Raw genomic sequence first — 18,820 nt, 5'->3', positions numbered from 1 at the left:
CCCCTCCCACCTCCATCCCCCCCTCCTCCCCCCCCACCCCGCCCCCCGACAGGCAGCTCTGAGCCGGGCTCTGTGCCCTGGACTGATTAGTGCAGCCTCTGCCGTCTTTCCCGAGGAAGAGCCCCCGCCCCTCGGGACTCGACCACTCCCCCTCCTGTGGGGTCCCTCTTCGTTCCTGCCCCTTCTCTGTGGAGCCCCACCCTCCGCTGCGGTTCCGTCAGTGTGGCAGGTGCGTTTTCTGTCCCCACTCCCCGAGGCGGGTGAATCCAAGGCTCAGATAACAGGGACTTTTTAAACATCACTCGAGGCTGAGAGGTAGACAGACATTCTCTGAGCATAAAGACAGGAGCTGGACTGGCAAGGGGTCCACCCCTGCAGTGGGAGAGGGGGACAGGCCACACACACCGGGCAGGGCTCAGGGAGGGGCTGCCCCCTCTAGGCCACCCCTGAAGTAAGAGAAACAGACCAGAGCAGGAAGGGCGGGCAGCCTCATCTCTGTAGACGCCTGAGGTCCCCCAGTGGGGCTGCTCTCTTTCCCGGCCCTCCTGCCCAAGATGACAGAGTGGCACTTCTCCCCTCCCACCCTGGGCCGCCCTGGAGCCGCACGCGGCACCCAGCCCCCGACCACGCCTTTCCTTCTCTCGTCTCAGGAGCTCCTGCTCCAGGCTGGAGGGGACACCTTAAGGCCATGTGTCACCAGTCCCCTTTCTCCAAGAAGCTGAGCCAAGGCCTGGCCTGGGCTTGATGACCGGTTACGGGGCTCTGCAGAAGCTCCTGCGGGGGGATGGGGGCACCACTCTGGGCATTCAGAAGTTACGTCCCAGCAACCACGCCGGGGTGTAGGTCCCTGGGCTCGGTGTTCTGGCCCCTGCGACGCTGGTCCAGGGGCCCCCTGAGAACCACACAGGGGCCTCGGCAGGACTCTGGGGGAGGCTGGAGTGGGCGTTTGGTGGGAAAGACAAGAGCCAGGGAGGTGGGACAGGGCGGCCCAGCCGAGGCCACCAGGAGAGGACAAGCAGGTCTTCTCGAGGGTCCCATCCTGTGAAGGGCCTGAGCCTCCCCCGGGGAGTTCATGCAGCCCCACCTGCTCTGGGGGCCCCTGAGGAGGCCGAGGCGACAGTAGAGCAGCTTTATTGACCTGACTTAGCAGCAAGAACACAGCGAAGGTGGGGCCTGTACAATCCAGCCTGGTTGGGGGTCTGGCTCCCAAGAGCCCCGTCTGGGGACCTTAGCGTCTCTCCCCTATGCCCTCCTGGAGCCCAGCCTCATCCCTGCTCTGAGCCCCTCCTGAAGTGAGGGATAGCAAGGGGTGCCAGGTCCTGGAGGGACTGGGGAGGCGGGTGGCGCCCCCAGTGGACCAGAGCCGGGTCCATGCCTTTCCCGGCAGCCGGCGGGAGCAGTTCGTGCAGGAAGGTAGGGGCGTGTGGGCGGCATCCAGGCTCACCACACGGAGCACTTGTGGGTAGGGTTCATTGGCGAGTCCTTGGGACAATGGAAGGCCCGGCCAAACTCCTCGAACTGGGACACACTGCCCAGCACCCTGGGGCAGGGGAGAGACCCACAGAGTGTGGGTCCCAGCGGCCACCGTGCCCCAGCTGTCCCTTCCCACCCCCACCCGCTCCCACCCCAGACACAAGGAGGGGGTAAGGCCCAGGCAGGCAGGTGGGCGTACCTGTAGTGCTCAGGTGCGTGCTTGTCAGTCAGCACCTGCAGGTAGATGGACTGCGACCGCCTCTTGATGCACCAGTTCTGGGCCCAGATCGGGGTAGAGGGGAGGAGTGGGGACATGAGGCCAGGCGTCCACTGACGAAGCCCTGCAACCATCCCCTCTGCACACTAGGCCTTCATCCCCCATCAGAGCCCATGGGGCCATTGCCTCTGAGGGAGGCTGATGGGAGACAGGCTGGAAACTGTGCCCCCTGAGCCCCCTTCCCCTACCGGCCCCCACCTGGCGCACCTGGGCGAAGGCGATGAAGAAGAGCTGGTTGTGCGTGTACTTGAGCCGGTGCAGTGGGTGCTCAGGACCGTGCTCACGCACCCACTTCTGATAGGCCTGGGGGCACAGAGCACGGAGCTGTGGTGCCTGCGACGGGGCCACCTGACACCCTCCACCCAGTCAGCCCCTCACCCACCCCAACTCCGCACACCACCCACCATGCTGAGCCTCCGGACCCCTGCCTTCTTCCCACCCCAGGAGGCTAACCCCAGGCAGATGCCACCCCCTCCAGGCAGCCCTCTTTGCTCTCCCAGAAGGCGGGGAGGCCTAGGAGTCCCTCTTTCAGTGGACCCTGTGCCCAGCACAGCACCTCCCCTCCAAGACCAGAGCTCAACAGGATGGGGAGGGAGGGGTGCCCAGGTCTCTAGCCCAGTGCTCAGCATCCCACACCACTCCCCCCGCAGGGACTGACAACCAGGCAGGGGCAGCTCACATAGTAGGCGAGCTTGAGGCCGCCCATGTCCGCGATGTTCTCTCCAAGTGTGTGCTTCCCATTCACCTGGTGAGAAGGGAAGAGGTTGGAGGCTGCCTGAGGCCCTCTGGCCTGCTTCGGGCCTTGCCTCCCTGGGCCCTGCCCCTACCGTGCTTTGCTTTCCCAGAAGGTTTGGGTAGGGCTCCCCCACTTTGTACCCCACATGCATGCGCGTCTCTGTGAGCTCATTCACACGCCCGAGTCAGTGTGCACGCAGACCCCGGCAGGTGTGCACTGACCTGGGCACCGGCTTGTTCAAGCACCCGACAGTGCATGGGAGTATGTACACTCCTAGTCGGTGCTGGCCAGGCCGGAGGGGCCCGAGAGCCAGCGAGGGGGTCTCACCCGCTGGTTGTAGACGGTGAAGTTGTCGTAGAGATGGACGATGCACTCGGCCTTGTGCAGGAAGCGGCTGTAGGAGGCCTCTGTCCACCAGTGCAGCAGGTTGCCTGAGCGGTCATACTGGCCCCCTGTGGGCAGCGGGCGGGGCAGGCTGGGACTGGCCTTCACCCCAGAGCCCTCTCCACCCACGCACCAGCCAGCAGGCACAGGGGAGCTGCAGGGCCTCCACGAGCCCTCACCACCCTGCCCCCTACTGCCTGTCCTCAGCCACCCCCTCAGACCACCCACAGGCCTCACCCCAGTCGTCATAGCCATGGGTCAGCTCATGCCCGATGATGGTACCGATGCCCCCGTAGTTCAGAGACCTGGGCCCAAGGCAGCAGCGTCAGGACCCAGCCTCACCCACACTCTGAGAGCCACGCGGAGCTGCTGCCCAGGCCTCAGGAGGCCCTGGCCAGGCCGCACGGTAGCCCAGGGAGGCCAGTGTCTGCATGGTCCCAGGACACTGGTGCCTCAGCTTCCTCCTGGGGTATGTAAAAGGAGCCCGTGATACCTGTGCAACTGCCTTTAGGGAAATAACATCTAACAGAGACAGGGCTGGAGGGAGACAGGAGGGAAACTGAGGCACCCCACATGCGACTTGGCCTTTCTCCTCATCACTAGGATTATTCCAGCTTTGAAACACCCAAAGAAGCCTCCAATCAGGTAAGGGGGACTCAGGGCATTTAAAAGAATGAAAAAACAAACAAACAAACCCTACACCTTTTTCTAATTAACCAAAGATAAAGTGGGATTATGAGGACCCAGGGTGGCAGCTGTCACGACTCCCGTGCCCAGCCCGAGCCTGGGACAGTCTGAGCAGTCCCCACCCACCCTGCAGACAAGGCCACAGCCGTGGCTCTGGCTCACGCCAGGTTCCACACTCACTGCGGAAAGTCAGGGTCGTACAGTGTAGGCTGCAGGATTCCAGCGGGGAACACTGCAGGGAGGGCACAGTCAGCGGGAGACCCGCCCCACCTCCAGGCCCTGCCCCCTGTCCAGACACACCCCCTTACCCATCTGGTTCTTGTTGGGTAGATAGTAAGCATTGAGCGCCTGTGGGGGGAGCAGCCACCTGTGGAGGGAGGCTGGGGTCAACCGGGGAGACCCACCTCGCTGCCACCCCTTAAAGGATGCCTTGGTGTGCTAGCCTACAGCTATGTCCTGGGCGCCGCATCCCCCCATCCCCCGCCCCGTGGCTGATCCCACCCCCTGACAGCCCCCACCCACAGCCTGTGCAGCTCCCATCATACCCCCCACCCCCGCCCATGCACAGCATGTCTGTGAGGCGGTTTGCTCCACCAACCTCCTGGCACCCTGTCCCCATGACACCCCTGACCCCCCAGCTCCAGGCCAGGTACCCACGTGGACTTGTCCACCTCCTGCCGGATCTTCTTGACTGAGAGCTGGATGCTGAAGCGGATGCTGTTCAAGATGTTCTTGAAGTAGGTCTTCTCATGGACCTCAAACTGCACGGGGCATGGGCAGCACTCAGCGACGGCCTGGGGGCAGGGTCTGACCAGCACCCAGCAGGTCCCATGCCCTCCCACCCTCTGTCAGCTGAGGCGCTGTGGCTCCTTCTCTGCAGTGGTGTTTGGTCTCCATGGGGGTCTTGGCCATGGGCCTGAGAAGCCTGACTGGCCAAGCTGGGTAGGGGCAGGGGCAGGGGCCAGGCCCACCTCATACTCCTTGTCCACTGCCTCGGGTTTGAGCAGGAAGTCTGGGTAGCCCACCATCACCATCATGTACTGGAGCTGCAGGCCAGAGGATGGTGAGTGGGCTAGGGCCTCAGGAGATAGCCCCCTACCCCCCAAGGGAGAAAGCTCCAGGGCCAGCATAGGGGTGGGACTCAAGGAAGGGGGAGAGCAGGCTGGGTGATGCCAACTCCACAAGAGGCATCTTTGTCTCTTTTGTTATCCCAGCACTTTTGTTATCCCAGTACACAATAGGCACTCTATACGTGTTTGCAGAACCAACAAACGGGAACAGAGTCCCACTTCACCTTGGCCCGAGCGGCCGCCTTGGTCTCAGCATCCATCCAGTCCAGCTCCTCCAGGCGCTGGCCCAAGATGTACTTGATGTCTTCTACCAGCTGCTGTACCTGCAGGGTCAGGGGTCAGGGATCAAGGGTCAGCCCAGGAGGCCTCAGAACCTGGAGCAAGGGGTGCCCCGTAATCATTCAGCACCACTTCCTAAGCCTAGGACTTGGTGCTCAGCACCAAGGGGAGACCTTGGAGGTAGGGATTCAGGCTCTGAACCCTGGAAAAAAGCTCAATCTGGAAGGCCAGCAAAGATCACGTACATTCCTAAGGCCATCCCACTGAGCATGGCAGAGCAGGGCAGGCAGGAGCTTGGTGGAGAGAGCATCCCGCGCTGACAAACCAGGTAGGCTTCCTGGGGGAGGAGGCCTGGTGAGGAGTAGCCTGGAGGCTCAGAGAGGGCTGAGCCTTCAACTGAGCCGGTGCCCCTGGCTGCAGGGGAATGTGCGGGTCTCCCCATGTTCCTCATGCTTCGACCAAGGCCATGCAAGAACTTTATGCCCAGCTCAGCACCCGCACCCCCAACCCCACCCTCAAGGCCAGGGCAGCCTTACCTTGGCCTTGCTGGTAGCTGAAAAGTGCTCGTGTACAAAGAGGGCACCAAGCGCCATGCCAAAGTGACGGTTGGCCTGGCCCAGGCAGACACGGGCCAACTCCTGTGGCTTGTCGCTGCCCTCCATCTCCCGTGCCAGCTCGTGCAGTGCCTCCCGGAACGGTGGTGACAGGTGCTCACTCAGGACCACCACCACGCGCCACACCAGGTAGTTGTGCAGGATCCTGAGGGCCAGGTGAAGCAGCTGGGTGTCCCGACAGGGTCACGTGCATGGGGGTCCCAGCCCCCAGCTCCCAGCCTGGGGTGGGTACCAAGCACCTGCAGGGGACTAGGGTCATTCCAGGTACTCCCAGCCCCAGCCAGGGAGGAGGGCTGGGCCCCCACAGCAGACACACCTTGGGCCACGGAACAGAGCACCTGACGCCGATGGGGCACGGGCCAGCCCTGTGTTCCTGCTTGCCATGGGGTGGGAGGGTGGGCACTTGGGGTGACTGCCTGCCTCAGAGCTGGCCTTGAGAGGCCTTGGCTCCCTCCCAAGCTGGGCAGATACCAGGGAGGCTTTCCTTACGGTGGCCCTGGGGGAGCAGAGCTCTGGCCACAATTTCCTCTTCTGACTTCAGGCTCACTCAAGCCTCACCATCCCCACATGAGGAAACTGCACCTCAGGAAGCTCACAGCCCTGCCCAGGGTCCCACAGAGCAGGTGGGACAGCCAGTCTGAACCTAGGGATTTGGACTCCTTTTCCAGTGCTCCTCGCCCACCTCCCCAGCGCGGATACTGCACAGAGGTGGAGGCAGAAATTCACAGCTCTGCAAGCAGACAGGTCTAGGGTAGAGGGGAGGGTCATGGGGGGCGGGTGGGTAGCAGGTGGGTGACTGGCACTGTACCTGCGGGGTGTAGAGTGGATGAGCTGGGACACCTGCTGCATATAGTCTGTGGCCAGCAGCACCACCTCCTCATCCTCTGAGAAGTCCTCCTGGAAGATCTGGTCCAGCAGCCACTTCCACCGCAGCTGTGGGGCCAGGGATGGGGACAGTGGGGCCGGGTGTGGTAGGGACCACAGAAAACCAGGGAGGGGGCCAGAGAGAGGCAACAAGAGGATAAGGAAGTCCATGGCCATGGGAGGCCTTGCTTGTCCCTGGGGAGGTGACAGCCCAGGAGTCCCAAGATCAGCACCTCCCCCACCAAGGCTGGGTCCCACTCACGTGGGGGGTGATCCTCTGCAGCTGCCCCAGTGTCACCTTGTTGTACATGGAGCTGAGGTCTCGCCGGAGGTCATCATACTCTGACACTGTGATCTGAGGATGCAGCGCAGAGTTGACCCAGCCCTGCCCGATGCTTCCCGCCCCCAGCACACAGCGGCTGCCTGCTCACGTTGGCCAGCCGCTGCTCCAGCTGCAGGATCTCCTGGGCCTTCTGCTCCACAGCCTCGGCACCCAAGAGGCTCAGCAGGCGCTCCATGAACACCCGGTATGCCGCCAGGATCTGCACCAGGAGGGGGCAGGGCAAGGATGCAGGCCAGTGCCAGGCCCTGGTCCATACCTCCCAGAGTCCCAGGCCTTCCCTGAACCCCATCCCATGCTTCCACACCTTCTCGCTCTCCTCATCCTGAGCGAGATACAATGTCCTCTCTGGCAGGGTAAGCCCATCCTGATCAATCTGGGGAGAGAGATGGGGGTCAGAGGTCACCACTACAGGTTCCTGGAACAGACTGAATTCCCATTCAAAGGGGCAAACTGAAGACATGCCAGAATTCCACCGTCACAGCCCAGGAGCATAAGGACAATAACCCCTCCCTCATTCCAGAGAAGCTGGTCTAGGCCCCCAGGCCCGGTTGGCCTAGCCTGGGGACTGAGGAGGGGCGCCCCCATCCTTCCTCAGTGTAATCCTTTCCTTTCCCCACCTGTGAGGGGCACTCTCGAGGCGCATTGGCAGCTGGTCCCCGGCCGCCGGCCCCCCAGGCATTCCAGCCAGTCCCAGCCCGACAGGTCTGTCACCACAGCGCATCAGTACAGCCCTCCCTCCGAGCTCTCACCGCCTGCCAGAGGGCTGGGAAATTGCGGCTCCCGCGTTTCCGCTAAACACCGCAATTACTCGAGGGAAATTACTTGCGCCCTCCTCCCGCGCTCTGCCGGTGCGCGCTCTCCTCCGTTCCTCTTCCCTCCCCTTCTGCATCTGTCCTCTGGGCGCACAGGGCGCGCGGGGCAGGAGTGCCAGGCCGCGGCATCCCTAGTTCCCAGCCGCTTGTGGGGTGCCCGGTGCGGGGAGGGGGGTCGCACTCACGCGGATGACGTAGCGCGAGGAGTTCCTGTCATCCAGGCTGACGGTGAGCGAGAAGAGCGCGGCGGCGCTGTACACGCCCTGAGCCTTGTACAGCAGCCGGTTGAGGTCCCAGCGCGCAGCCGCCCCCGGGCGCTCCGCCGCGCCACCCAGGTCCCAGCCCCCACAGTCCTCGATGACCTCGAGCATGGGCCGCGGGCCGAGCCGTTCGATTTCATGCATGTCCAGGCAGGAGCGAAAGAAAGCGCGCACCTTGCGCTGGGCCGCGCCACCCGGCCCACCCCCGGGCCGCGCCAGCAAGCGCCGCAGGCGCTCCTCGTTCTGCTCGCCGATGGCCGCGATGGTGCCGTAGGTGAGCTTGTCGTCCGGGATGGCGTGGCGCCGCAGCCAGCCACCGCACGCGAAGGAGTAGAAGTCCTGGCACGGGTCTATGCTGGCGTCCAGGTTGGCGGCCAAGAAGCGGGCGGCGCGCGCGAAGGCCTTTCGCTCCGGGCAGCCCTCGGGGCAGGTGGCGCCGCCCGCCGCTCCCGGGCCCAGGTACTTGAGAGCCAGCATGGCGGCCAGGATGGCACAGAGGCCCGCGGCGAACACCAGCCCCGAGAGCAGGCATACCTCGCGCCGGTTCCAGCGCGGCAACCCGGCTCGGGCCCCGGTGGCGCTGCGCCCCGCACCCAGCGGGAAGCCGGGGGGCAGCGAAGTTCCCCGCGCGCCTCCCCCACCGCACCGGCTCACGTACTTGACCTCCTGGAACTCGTCGTAGTGTGCTGTCATCGAATATGGGGCCTCCATGGCGCCTCTGGCACCACCGCGCAACCCTTGGCGATCTCCTCTACAGGATGCTCCCAGCCGCCGGGGTCCTAGCGGGTCTCCGCATGGCCCCCGGGCCGCAGCTGCGGGAAACAGACACAGGCTCAGCAGGGTACTGGGGCCCGACGGGGCCCACAAGCACGACGAGGAAGGGCACAGGCCTAGGTCCAAAGGCTGGCGGCCACCCCGAGTCTCCAACAGCGAATGGGCCTGGGATCTGGCATCCCTGAGCCACTCGGAGATGGAAGGGGAAGACTCCGAGTGCCCACCACCTACCGCACTGCACAGTGGAGTCCTTTAACCTCCCCTCTCCCCGCACACTTATGCCCGCTGCAGGTTTGGGAGGCCCCTGTAATAAAGCAGGGGAGCACCAGGCACGGGGCTTGACACGTAGTAGGCCTTCAATGAGAGGCTGTTTCTCTTCTTTTTGCATTTCTTGTCCCCGACCTGCTACAGCCAAGGCCAGATAGGGGGAAGGGGAAAGCGGAGGCAGGGAAAGGAGGTGTGGTCAGTGCCGCTTCCATGCCGACCCTGAAGCCGCCCTCAGCTTTCCGCGCTGGAACTAGACGCTCAAGAAAGCGACTAAAGAACCAAACTTTGTCCCCGAGAATGTCCGCAGAGCCAGCCCCAGGCCCATCTTCTCTATTCAGTGGCCAGAACGCCCGCCAGTCCCTCTCCCAAGCAGCCCGCGCCGGCGCGCCATCCCGCCCGGGATCACGGAGAAACCCCCGACGGCCCTAAAGGACCCGCAAGCAGTCCCCTCCCCCATCTTCGCCCCGGGCCCCTCCCGGCTTCAACAGGTTCTCCCCGGAACCCAAACTTGGACGAAGTTGCATCCCCGGCGCGGAGCGAGCTGGCCCCGCGCGCCCCGAGCCCTGGCTGCCGAGCCTCCCGCGCCGCGCCGGGCAGCCCTCGGAGCCAGAGAACCGAGCCCGGGAGTCGCAGTCGCAGCCGGAGCCGGAGCTGTGAAGACCCAGACAAAGCCTGGAGGCTCGGCGCAGCGGCGGCGGCGGCGGCGGAGGTGGCTGATGGTGGCCGCGGCGGCAGCGGGCTCGGGAGCCGCTTACCCGGCAGGTGCGCGCCCGGGCGGAGCGGAAACAGAGCTGATGGAGCCGGGGCCGGAGCCGGGGCGCAGCGGGGCGGGCGGCCGCTCTCACCGTGCGCCCGCCGCCTCCTCTGCCGCCTTGCCGCGCTGCGCCGCCCGCCGGCCCCGAGGGAGGGGGCGCGCCGGCGGCTCCACCCTCCTCCGCCCGCTCCCCGCGCCCCCTCCTTCCTGCCTGGATCTTGGCTACCTGGCAGCTCGGTGGCAGCTCGGGGCGGGGGCTGGGGGAAGGCGGCTGCGGGAACACGCTCCCGAGGGTCTGGCACTGGTTCTCGGCTCCGGGATTCCAGTCCCGAGAGGAGTGAGGGCCCCAGGTCCCCGCCGCTCCGTTGTCCGCACTCAGGGATGCCTACCAGCCCGCCTGAAAGAGGCTCAAGCCGAAGATGAAGGGGCTAGTGACCCAACCCAGCCCCGCTCACAGGACTGGAGCACCGTCCATGGAGGACTCGCGGAAAGACTGAGCGGTGCGCTGAAACAGTGCCTGTACCGCCCGGCACAGCTCCTGGACCAGAGCGGCCTTCAATAAGGAACCCCCTGGTCCTTCCCTCAGCTCCTGCCCAAACCCAGTCCTGCCCCGCGGGCGCCTGGGGTGTGGGTTGGCAGTGGTGGAAGAGCCGCAGAGGCTGCTTCAGGAAGGGACCACAGCTCTGAGACTGAGCCCCTCCCCCAAACCTTGAGTGGCCCTGGTACCCACAGCTTGGAAAGCCCCTGGCCCAGGTGGGGAGAAAACGACTGGAGAGTAATGAAAGAGCCCACCCTCCAGGAGCCAGGGAGGGAGGGAGCCTGCTCTGCCCAGCAGTCCCTGTCCTCAAACAGGCCCTTGGTCCTCAGGACCCTGGTATTTGGACTGGTGGGAGGAGAGGCCAGGTAGAGGAGGACTATGAATTTATCCACCCAGTCCCTTCTTCTGGTTCAACTTGCTTTTGCTTTTGTTTGCTTTGTTTTGTTTTGTTTTGTTTTGGCTGCGCTGCATGGCATGCAGGATCTTAGTTCCCCGACCAGGGATTGAGCCCATGTCCCCTGCAGTGGAAGCTTGGAGGCTTAACCTCTGGACTACCAGGGAAGTCCCTCAACTTGCTTTTTTCAGGTGGGACTTCCCTCCCACGACTCCCAGCCCCTGGACACAGGGCCTACTTCTGCCTGGCTCACTCACTCACCCACAGGGCCTGGCCCATGTGCCACATAGGGATCTCAGGGCTTCTTGGATGAATGACTGTTTCTGGAGTCTCTGTTTTCTCTGCCCTGAGCTAACCACCCCCTCTGCTTCCAGTGTCCCTAGCAGGGGACGCCACAGAGAAGCAGCATTCCCAGGCCTGATGGCTCCAGCTTGCTGGACTGACATAAACAGTGTTAGAGACAGCCCAAGACTGCCATGGAGGCCCATGTGATAAAAACCACAATGAGACAGGGACTAAAGGACCCATTGTCCTGTCCTCTCCCTGGGGCTGCTCATCAGCCTGGCTACTGGCCACTGGCCCTGAGCGGCCACCTCTGCCCCATCCTGCCTGTCCCTTGCCTCTCCATCTGTCCACCTCTGAGCTACTGCTCTGGATGCTCTGTGCCTCCATCTCTGGCTGTCTCAGGGTCCTCCTTTGACCCATGAGTTTTTCTTGGGTCCAGTTAATTCTCCCTAGGGGAGGTGGAATTATGTAAACTGCGGTGATTCCATAAAGGGGGAGGGGAGGGGAGGGCAGGGCGGTGGCAAAGTGGCTCTTTGTGCTTTTAATCTGCATTTTTCCCTCAACGTTTTGTCTCCAGGAGGATAATTTTCCAGCCTTTTCAGGCCCTGATTGGTATCATTTCTCCAGCAATGACAGCTTTTATTTTCCCTGAAATGAATGCCGTGAAATTTCCAAGAAATATAAAAATGGATATTGTCTCAGGGAGCCGACTCTCTTCCGACAGAAAGGCACAAAGGCAAACATGCTTCCCCAGGGACTCTGCTGCTTCAGCCACTGGAGTTGGGGGACCCAGGCCCTCAGCTCCTCATCCATCCGCCCTCCCTCCCGGGTCAGCTGTAGGACCCCCCCTCCTGGCCATCCCTCTCCCAGACTCCCAGCTGCCATTGATGGGTTCCTCTGCCTCCCAGCTCCCAGCCAGGCCACCTGTCTGCCTGCCTGGCTCCATCTCGCCTGTCTGTACAGCACCTCATCCCCCAGCCCACCCCACCCCCAGCCCAGAGGCTCCCCCAGGCCTGAGCGCAGCAACCAGGGCCCATGGGAGCTGACTGGGGACTGGGCGCGTGGCCGCTCGGTCCTAGTCCCCCCTGCACTGCCCACCATTAAAGAGGGACCAGGCCCTGCCTGCTGTGTGCTTCTGTGCCTGCTCAGAAAGGGGAGCTGAGTGGAGGTGAGTGGAGGGCACGAGGCACCTGGCCTCCAGCTCCCTCGCTCTCCTTTTGAGGCTCCCAGTGTCCCCTCTAGTTGTCAGAATAACCCCCGACTGAGGAGCAGGAGAATGACAGGACACAGCCAGGCCCTGAGGAGGCAGCTGGGCGCCTGGTGTGGGGCGCGGAGAGCAGGGCAGCATTGACCAGAGCTGGCCGGAGGGAGAAAGGGGGGCCGAGGTGAGGGGACCCTCTGCCTCTTCCTTCCCAGATTCTAGCCCATCCTGCAGGGTGGGGCATCCCAGGGTCTGGATTCTAGGGAAGGGGTACAGGGCAGCCCCTTCTATGCCCCAGTCTATAGATACAGCAGGCCCCACGCTGACTCAATCTATTCAGCTTCTCCCAAGTGCGGTGCTAAGTGCTTCTGGGGACTTAGAGCCCATCATGATCAGACCCGTTTCTGCACCTCTCTGGCCTGTGTTTGGGGGGACAGACTGGGCCTTTATTTGCCTGCTGCTCAAACCTGAACCGCCTAGGCCCACCTCTTCTCTTCGAGAGGCCTCCCTGTCTCCACGCCACCCCACCAGTCCGCGCCCACCCCTCCCCCAACAATGCTACAGGCTCTTCCTTGCCCTGGAAAACATCTCCCCCAACCAGTTTCCTGTCCTCCACCCAGCCTCCCAGGGCTCATCCCATCTATTATTCACACCACAAAATGGATTTTTAATTTGAGAAATGAAATGACTCTCCCAAGTGGCTGGGGTGGCAGGGAGGGGGTGAGGAAAGGCCAGAGCTGCCGGGCGGCCACCACTGTGTTGACTCAGACTCCTGTTGGAAAGCTGGGTGCCCACAGCAGCCCTGGGGGACCCCAAGGGCCCATGTACCTCACCATCCAGCCTGCAGCTTCATTCTGCTCTGTTGCTATCACCAGCTGGGGTTAGAGGTGCCTGCCAGTCCTGCCTGAGCTCCCAGTGAGGTGTGCTCCTGGCCAGGCAAGGGGCTAGGGACCTTGATCTCCACTTGTTTTCAGATTCCTGGGCCTGGAGGGAGGGCATCCCTTGGGCTTCCTGGCCTGTTCCATCTCCTCCCCAAACTTCCAGGCCTTCATTGGGCTGGGCTCCAGAGTCTCCCCAGTGCAGACCCCCAGCTGAGCTCCTCTGCTAGGTCCCAACACCTTGTTATGCCCACCCCAGCCTGAACAGCTGTCCCAGTCCCCCCACCGGCCTCCAGCTCCCAGTGCCCCTCCTCACCCCGGGATAGAACTCACAGCTAAGTGGCTCCGAGGCAATGACCTCTTCCCATCCTTCTCTGCTCTTCTCCCTCTCTCTGTCTCCCAACCTTCTGCGTCTCTTCCCCGGGTCACTCTGATCTATTGTCATTTCCCAGACCTTAGCTGGCTCTCGCTCACCTCAGGGCCTTAGCACTTGCTGTTCTGGCTGCCTGGAACATCCTTTTCCCAGCACCTCTTCCACTGGCGGATTGCCACTCATCTTTCTTGGGATGCCAGCTTTTCTCCTCTGGTCCCATGCTACCTCCATGAGTGGGGGCACCCACTTTACTTCCTGCATCTTACTCAGCTATGCAACCCAGAGCCTGGCACAGATGACGTATTTGATAGACATGGAACGTTCTTACACAGCTATAGTCAGCTCGTGGAACAACCTGTGTGAAGTATCTCCCAGGGCCAGGTCTCACACCCAGGGCAGCACCCCCACCTACAAACCTGCCCAGGCTCTCAGTCCCTACACATATGTCTCCTTGGCTCTGGGGCCCATCAGATGGCAAGAGGGAGGCCGTTCCTCCCTCCCCTACCCCCCAAGGGAGGCTTCCATCCCCACTATGCACAGATTCTTCTCTGGGGTCACGACCCAACCTCTAGATCAGTTTTTATTTCATACAAGAAATATATATAAGTATGTTCTTGTTTTATAAGACTAATAACGCAAGCATGCTAGGGGCAGAAGGCCCTCCTTCACACACGCCCTCCTCCCAGCCCTCTGCATGGTAAGGTGAGGCCTGGGTGCTGATGCCCACTTCAGTATGAGCAGCCAGGCCCATGCCACCATTGCTCTATTTTTTAAAGTAAATGGACACTATGAGCTGTGTGATTTAGTGCTCTCTACCCAAAGGCTTACACCGTGTTCCCCACACAGGAGCCCCCAGTGTCACCATCCCCAACAGAGGGACACAGTTTCCCTTGTTCACACCCAGCTGGTGTCCCAGCCTCCCAGCTCTGCCCTCTGGTCTCAGGTGCGCCCTGGACCTGCAGGCTGGGGAGGCTCCCCGCATTCCAAGTCAGCTCTTTAACTTTTCTCCTCTTCCTCCTTCCTTACTGCAGGGCCGAGTCCCGGCAGCACCTCGCTTTGGAAAGGCTTCTCGCTCCCCTCCTTCCCCTCCCATCCTGGCTCAGTCCGGCCCTTCGTTCTCCCCTCCTTCCTGGAGGAAGGGGTCTCCTCCCCTTGCCCATGCCCGCCCCACACCCTCCGTCATGGCTCCCTTGGTCCGGCTCCAGCCCCCTTTCCAACCGCCTCACTCAAGCCCCCCAGATGTGCTGCCTCCTTAGGGAATTGTACCCCCACCTCAGCGTCTTTGTCCTGGCGTCCCCTCTGCCCGAGTGCCCCGTCCCCAGCCCGCCTGTCCTCCTTTAGGTCCGATTCAAGCTTCCCAGATCCCCTGCTAGTCCCCAGGGCTAAGCGGGTCCCCACCTGAGGGAGGCTGCCTGAGGGCACAGCCCGACCTGCGTGGCCACCCTGGAGCCTGGTGCTTGGCCTGGGATGTTCGGACCAGGCCCCTGCTCGGACCTGGACCGCTCCCCCCCCGCAACAGCCGTGGTGGAGCCCCCGCAATAACACGTGTGGAGCAGCTCCTGTGCACACGCTGTGTCCAAGCGCTCTGCCTGCTTCACCACACCGAGTCCCTGTATCCCCCATCTGTCATGGGCCCCAGTTTACAGGGAGGAAACCAAGGCCCAGGGAAGAAAGAAAGTGGCCCGGGTTCACCCAACTCACAAGCACTGAAACTGAGATTTGAACCCATGTCCGCTGCCTTTGGGGTCTGGGGGACATGCATACCCCAAGCTGGGAGATGAAAGCTCTTCAGGGGGATGGGCAGGGCACTCAGAACCCAAAGGAAGGGACTTCCCTGATGGCACAGTGGTTAAGACTCTGTGCTCCCAATGCAGGGGTCCTGAATTTGATCCCTGGTCAGGGAACTAGATCCCACATGCCACAACTAAGGAGCCCGCCTGCCACAACTAAGACCCTGCACAACCAAAATAAATAAATAAATAAATAAATAAATAAATATTGAAAGTAAGAAGGAAGGAAAGCAAGCAAGCAAGCAAGCAAGGGCCCAAAGGAAGGCAGCACAGAGTCAGGGGCCCAACTGTGATCTCAGCTCAGGAACTGTGTTGGGAGAGCTGAATGTGGGGGACCAGGCAGGTGCCAAGGCTGGCTTTACCCAGAGACTCAGGAGGACTCTCAGGGCCCACACCTGGGTCCTGACCTCCCCTCCACACCCCACCTCCAAGGGCCCTTCCTGGGTCTCCCTGTCTGATGTGCCCAGTTGTTTCTGTCTGTTGCCCTGGGTACAACCTGTACTGCATTTGTCCCAACCTAAGGTTTGTTTGTTTGTTTGTTTTTTGGCACATGGGCTTAGTTGCTCCATGGCATGTGGGATCTTCCTGGAGCAGGGATCGAACCCATGTCCTCTGCATTGGCAGGCAGATTCTTAACCACTGCGCCACCTGGGAAGCCCCCAACCTAAGGTTATCTTGCGACTTTGCATGTTCATGGTCTCTTGTCCTCAGCTCTGTTGGGACTCCATATCTTCCCATCACCCTGTCCTCCCTGCCCAGCCTGAGGGACAGGGCCTTGGCCAAAGGCCATTGTGGGTGTGGGCCAGATGGACAGAGCCCAAGTGGGGTGGTGATTAAGGGGGGTGGGGAGGAGAAGGGGTGGAGAGTCTGAGGTCTGTAGGCCTCCAGCTCTGACAGTCAGGCCCCTTGGGCTCACTGTCTGATGAACAGGCCACAACAGGTGGCTCAGCTCCTGCCGCAAGATGCATATAAGGTCACATGGGCTGGGGGTGGGGAATAGGCGAGTGGACTCCAGAGCCTGCGACACATCTTCCTGTCAGGGTCACCACAGCCCGTTGCCTGTGATGGCAAGGAGGGGGCTTGGGATGGGCAGAGCCCAGAGGAGCCAGCGGTACCTGAAGGGCCTGTTCCTGGCCTCACAGGGTCTCTGGGCTGAGGTCCCCTCCCCCAGCACCCCTTCATCATTTCAAGTGATTGGACCTGAAGGGAATCATTAGCTAAATAAAGGCAAGGCCCCTAATTGTCCCTTGTAGGAGAGAAAGCAGGGCTGCAGAGGGGAGGAGACAGCAGGGCTCAGAGGACTCAGGGGGGCTGGGCACAGGGGCCTCCCTCTCAGCTGTGTGTGTGTGGTTTTTTTTTTTGGGGGGGGGTGGTCGTCCTTGATGAGGAGCCTTGGGACAGAGGACAAGAGCCTGGAACCAGAGCTCCCATCCGACACCTCTGCAGAGAACATCCATGCCCACCTCTGCCTGAAGCCTCCCACCCCGGGTTGTGGGCTGAGGGTGCCTGGCGAGGGGCTCCCACAGACATTCTCTGGACGCAGTGAGAGGTCAGATTGGAGGACAGGCAGCAGGAGGCCAGGGTCCCCAGCCCCAGGCTGACCCCCAAGCAGGAAGGCCAGCTGCCAAGTGCCTGCCTCCCCTCCACCCCCTGTGGCCCAAGGCAGGGGCTCTGGTCTCACAGCGGTACCAGCAGTGGGTGCACGTCCAGAGGTGCCAGGTGCCAGCCGCAGCCGGAGCTGCCCTCAGCCTGGCACCAAGCTCCCTCCTCGCAGGATGGCCCAGGCCTTCTGGCAGGACTGCCAAAGCGGGTTGTTGGTTTTCTCTTGCTGTGTAACAAATTACTACAAACTTTTTTTTTTAATTTTTAAAAAACCTTTATTTATTTATTATTTATTTTGGCTGTGCCAGGTTTAGCTGCCACATACTTCTTAGTTGCAGCACACAGTTTTCTTAGTTGCAGCATGCAGGCTTCTTAGTGTGGCATGCATGCGTGATCTAATTCCCCAACCAAGGATCGAACCCAGGACCCCTGCATTGGGAGTGCACAGTCAAACCCACTGGACCACCAGGGAAATCCCTACATGTAGCAACTTAAAACAACAGGTATTTATTGTCTCCATTTCTGTAGGTCAGAAGTCCAGTCACAACATGGGTGGATTCTCTGCCCAGGGCCTCACAGGGCTGAAGTCTGGCTCCAATGGGGCTGGGCTCTGGGGAGCCGGCTCCTCTTCCCAGCTCATTGGTGGTGGCAGAATCTGTTCCTTCAGCTGGAGAATCAAGGTGTCCCTTCTTCGCTGGCTATCACCCAGGGGCTGCTCTCAGCTTCTAGAGGCCACTGCGTCCCCTACCTTGTGGCCCCTCCAACTCCAAAGTCACCATGGAAAATCTCCCCTACATTGAATTCTTCTCGTGCTTCGAATTTGTCTTCCTCTCAATCACCAGCCAGAGAAACTGCAATTAAAAGGTCCAAGTAATTAGGTTTGATAATCTCCCTATCTTAAGGTCAACTGATTTGGAATCTTAATTATATCTGCAAAATCCCTTCATAATAGTACCTAGATTTATGTTTGATTGAATAACAGGGAGAAGTATGTGTGTACCAGGGTCCAGGAATCTTGCAGGGGAATCTTAGAATTTTGCCTACCACAGAAGATATGGGTAAAAGAGCAAAGTTTGTGTAAGAATATTAACAGCTGACTTCTGGGCCAGGTCCTGGCCTTTAAGTGCTAACTTATCTCCTTTAATCCTCAGAATTCTATGAGTAGGTGCTACTAATATCACCATTTTATAGAGGCAGCAACTGAGGCCCTGAGAGGTTAAGTGATTTTCACAAAGTCACACAGCTGGTGAGTGGCCACGCTGAATTATTAGGTTAACACAAAGTCTGACCCGGCCTTTACTGTGCGTTCTTGGAAAAGTTGTATAACCTCTCTGGCCCTCTGTGAAAGAAGGGGGATGCAGCCCATTCTCCATGGAGAAGTAGGCCAGACTTCAGGGCCCACATTGCAGGGGACGGGTGGGCTCTGGCCTGCGCTGTCCTCATCCCAGTGGTCACGAGGGGTCCCTGATTAGCACCAGGGCACCCAGTGAAATGGGGTGGGGCTGGGGTCCCTGATGTCAGCTGTCCAAATGCAGCCATTCTGGCTTCTGCAATCCAGGGACATGGTGTTCCCAGGCACTGGGGCTTATGGTTACCAGGGGGCTCCTGACAGCCACAGGAACCCCAGGATTGATGGCCAGGAAATCACTGCTCACAAGCAGCCTGGGCCCCTTAGAGAACTGAGTAGGGGCTTTCAGACCTTTGCCCTGTGTGTTTGGAGGATGCCTTTCCCACCTCTAGACTCTGGCTCTCCCGTCTCAGCTGGGCAGGCTACAGCTCTGGAGGGGGAGGGAACCACGGCGGAGGCAGTGGCTGCAGCCGCCGCCCCGCCGCTGCGGGGGCAACCCCCCATGAGAAAGACTGTCAGTCAGCCCTAGCGCAGGCCCCCACACAGTCGGCCTCCTCCCGCCTCCCGCCCCCGCCCCCACCCCCACCCCCATGCTTGAGCGGCCTCCTCAGTAATGGGGCTTAATCATCACACGCATTATCTAGGGCCTGCTGCCTGCAATTACAGCTTCAATCAGCCGCCCACCGCCCGCCGCCCCCAGCCTCAGGCCACTTGTGGGGACACCCCGGCCCACCCTCCCTGGCCCCCTCCCCAAATGCAGCACAGGTGCCCCAGGCTCTGCAGATGGACAGATAAGTGACCCCTGGCAGCGGGGGCT

The 18,820-nt window shown here is 61.2% G+C and overlaps 1 protein-coding gene across 2 annotated transcripts; it reads right to left on the bottom strand.

Moving 5' to 3' along the window:
- Positions 1–1,440: 1,440 nt before the first annotated feature.
- On the bottom strand, positions 1,441–8,510 carry ECEL1 (endothelin converting enzyme like 1). 2 transcript variants are annotated; one of them, XM_057746312.1, is made up of 17 exons: positions 7,725–8,510; positions 7,032–7,100; positions 6,816–6,926; positions 6,647–6,739; positions 6,329–6,453; positions 5,443–5,665; positions 4,852–4,950; positions 4,529–4,603; positions 4,215–4,318; positions 3,866–3,924; positions 3,738–3,789; positions 3,108–3,175; positions 2,814–2,938; positions 2,430–2,495; positions 1,958–2,053; positions 1,673–1,749; positions 1,441–1,540 (listed from the first exon to the last, which is right to left on the bottom strand). In XM_057746312.1, exons 1-17 carry the CDS (start codon positions 8,508–8,510, stop codon positions 1,441–1,443), a joined length of 2,328 nt encoding a protein of 775 aa, XP_057602295.1. The 2 variants fall into 2 exon arrangements, with proteins under 2 accessions (XP_057602295.1, XP_057602296.1); XM_057746313.1 differs by having other exon boundaries at positions 4,221–4,318.
- Between the last annotated feature and the right edge of the window lie 10,310 nt (positions 8,511–18,820).

This window comes from Hippopotamus amphibius, chromosome 8 (genome assembly GCF_030028045.1).
Source record: "Hippopotamus amphibius kiboko isolate mHipAmp2 chromosome 8, mHipAmp2.hap2, whole genome shotgun sequence".
Classification (NCBI taxonomy): Eukaryota; Metazoa; Chordata; class Mammalia; order Artiodactyla; family Hippopotamidae; genus Hippopotamus; species Hippopotamus amphibius.
This window is presented reverse-complemented; position numbering and strand designations above follow the sequence as displayed.

Excerpts from the sequence above, each read along its gene's own strand:
- ECEL1 (XM_057746312.1), bottom strand. The coding sequence starts at position 8,510 with ATGGAGGCCCCATATTCGATGACAGCACACTACGACGAGTTCCAGGAG. Across the intron at positions 5,666-6,328 it reads ATCCACTCTACACCCCGCAG|GATCCTGCACAACTACCTGG; the intron begins GTACAGTGCCAG and ends CCTGGCCCTCAG. Across the intron at positions 1,750-1,957 it reads TCTTCATCGCCTTCGCCCAG|AACTGGTGCATCAAGAGGCG; the intron begins GTGCGCCAGGTG and ends ATCTGGGCCCAG.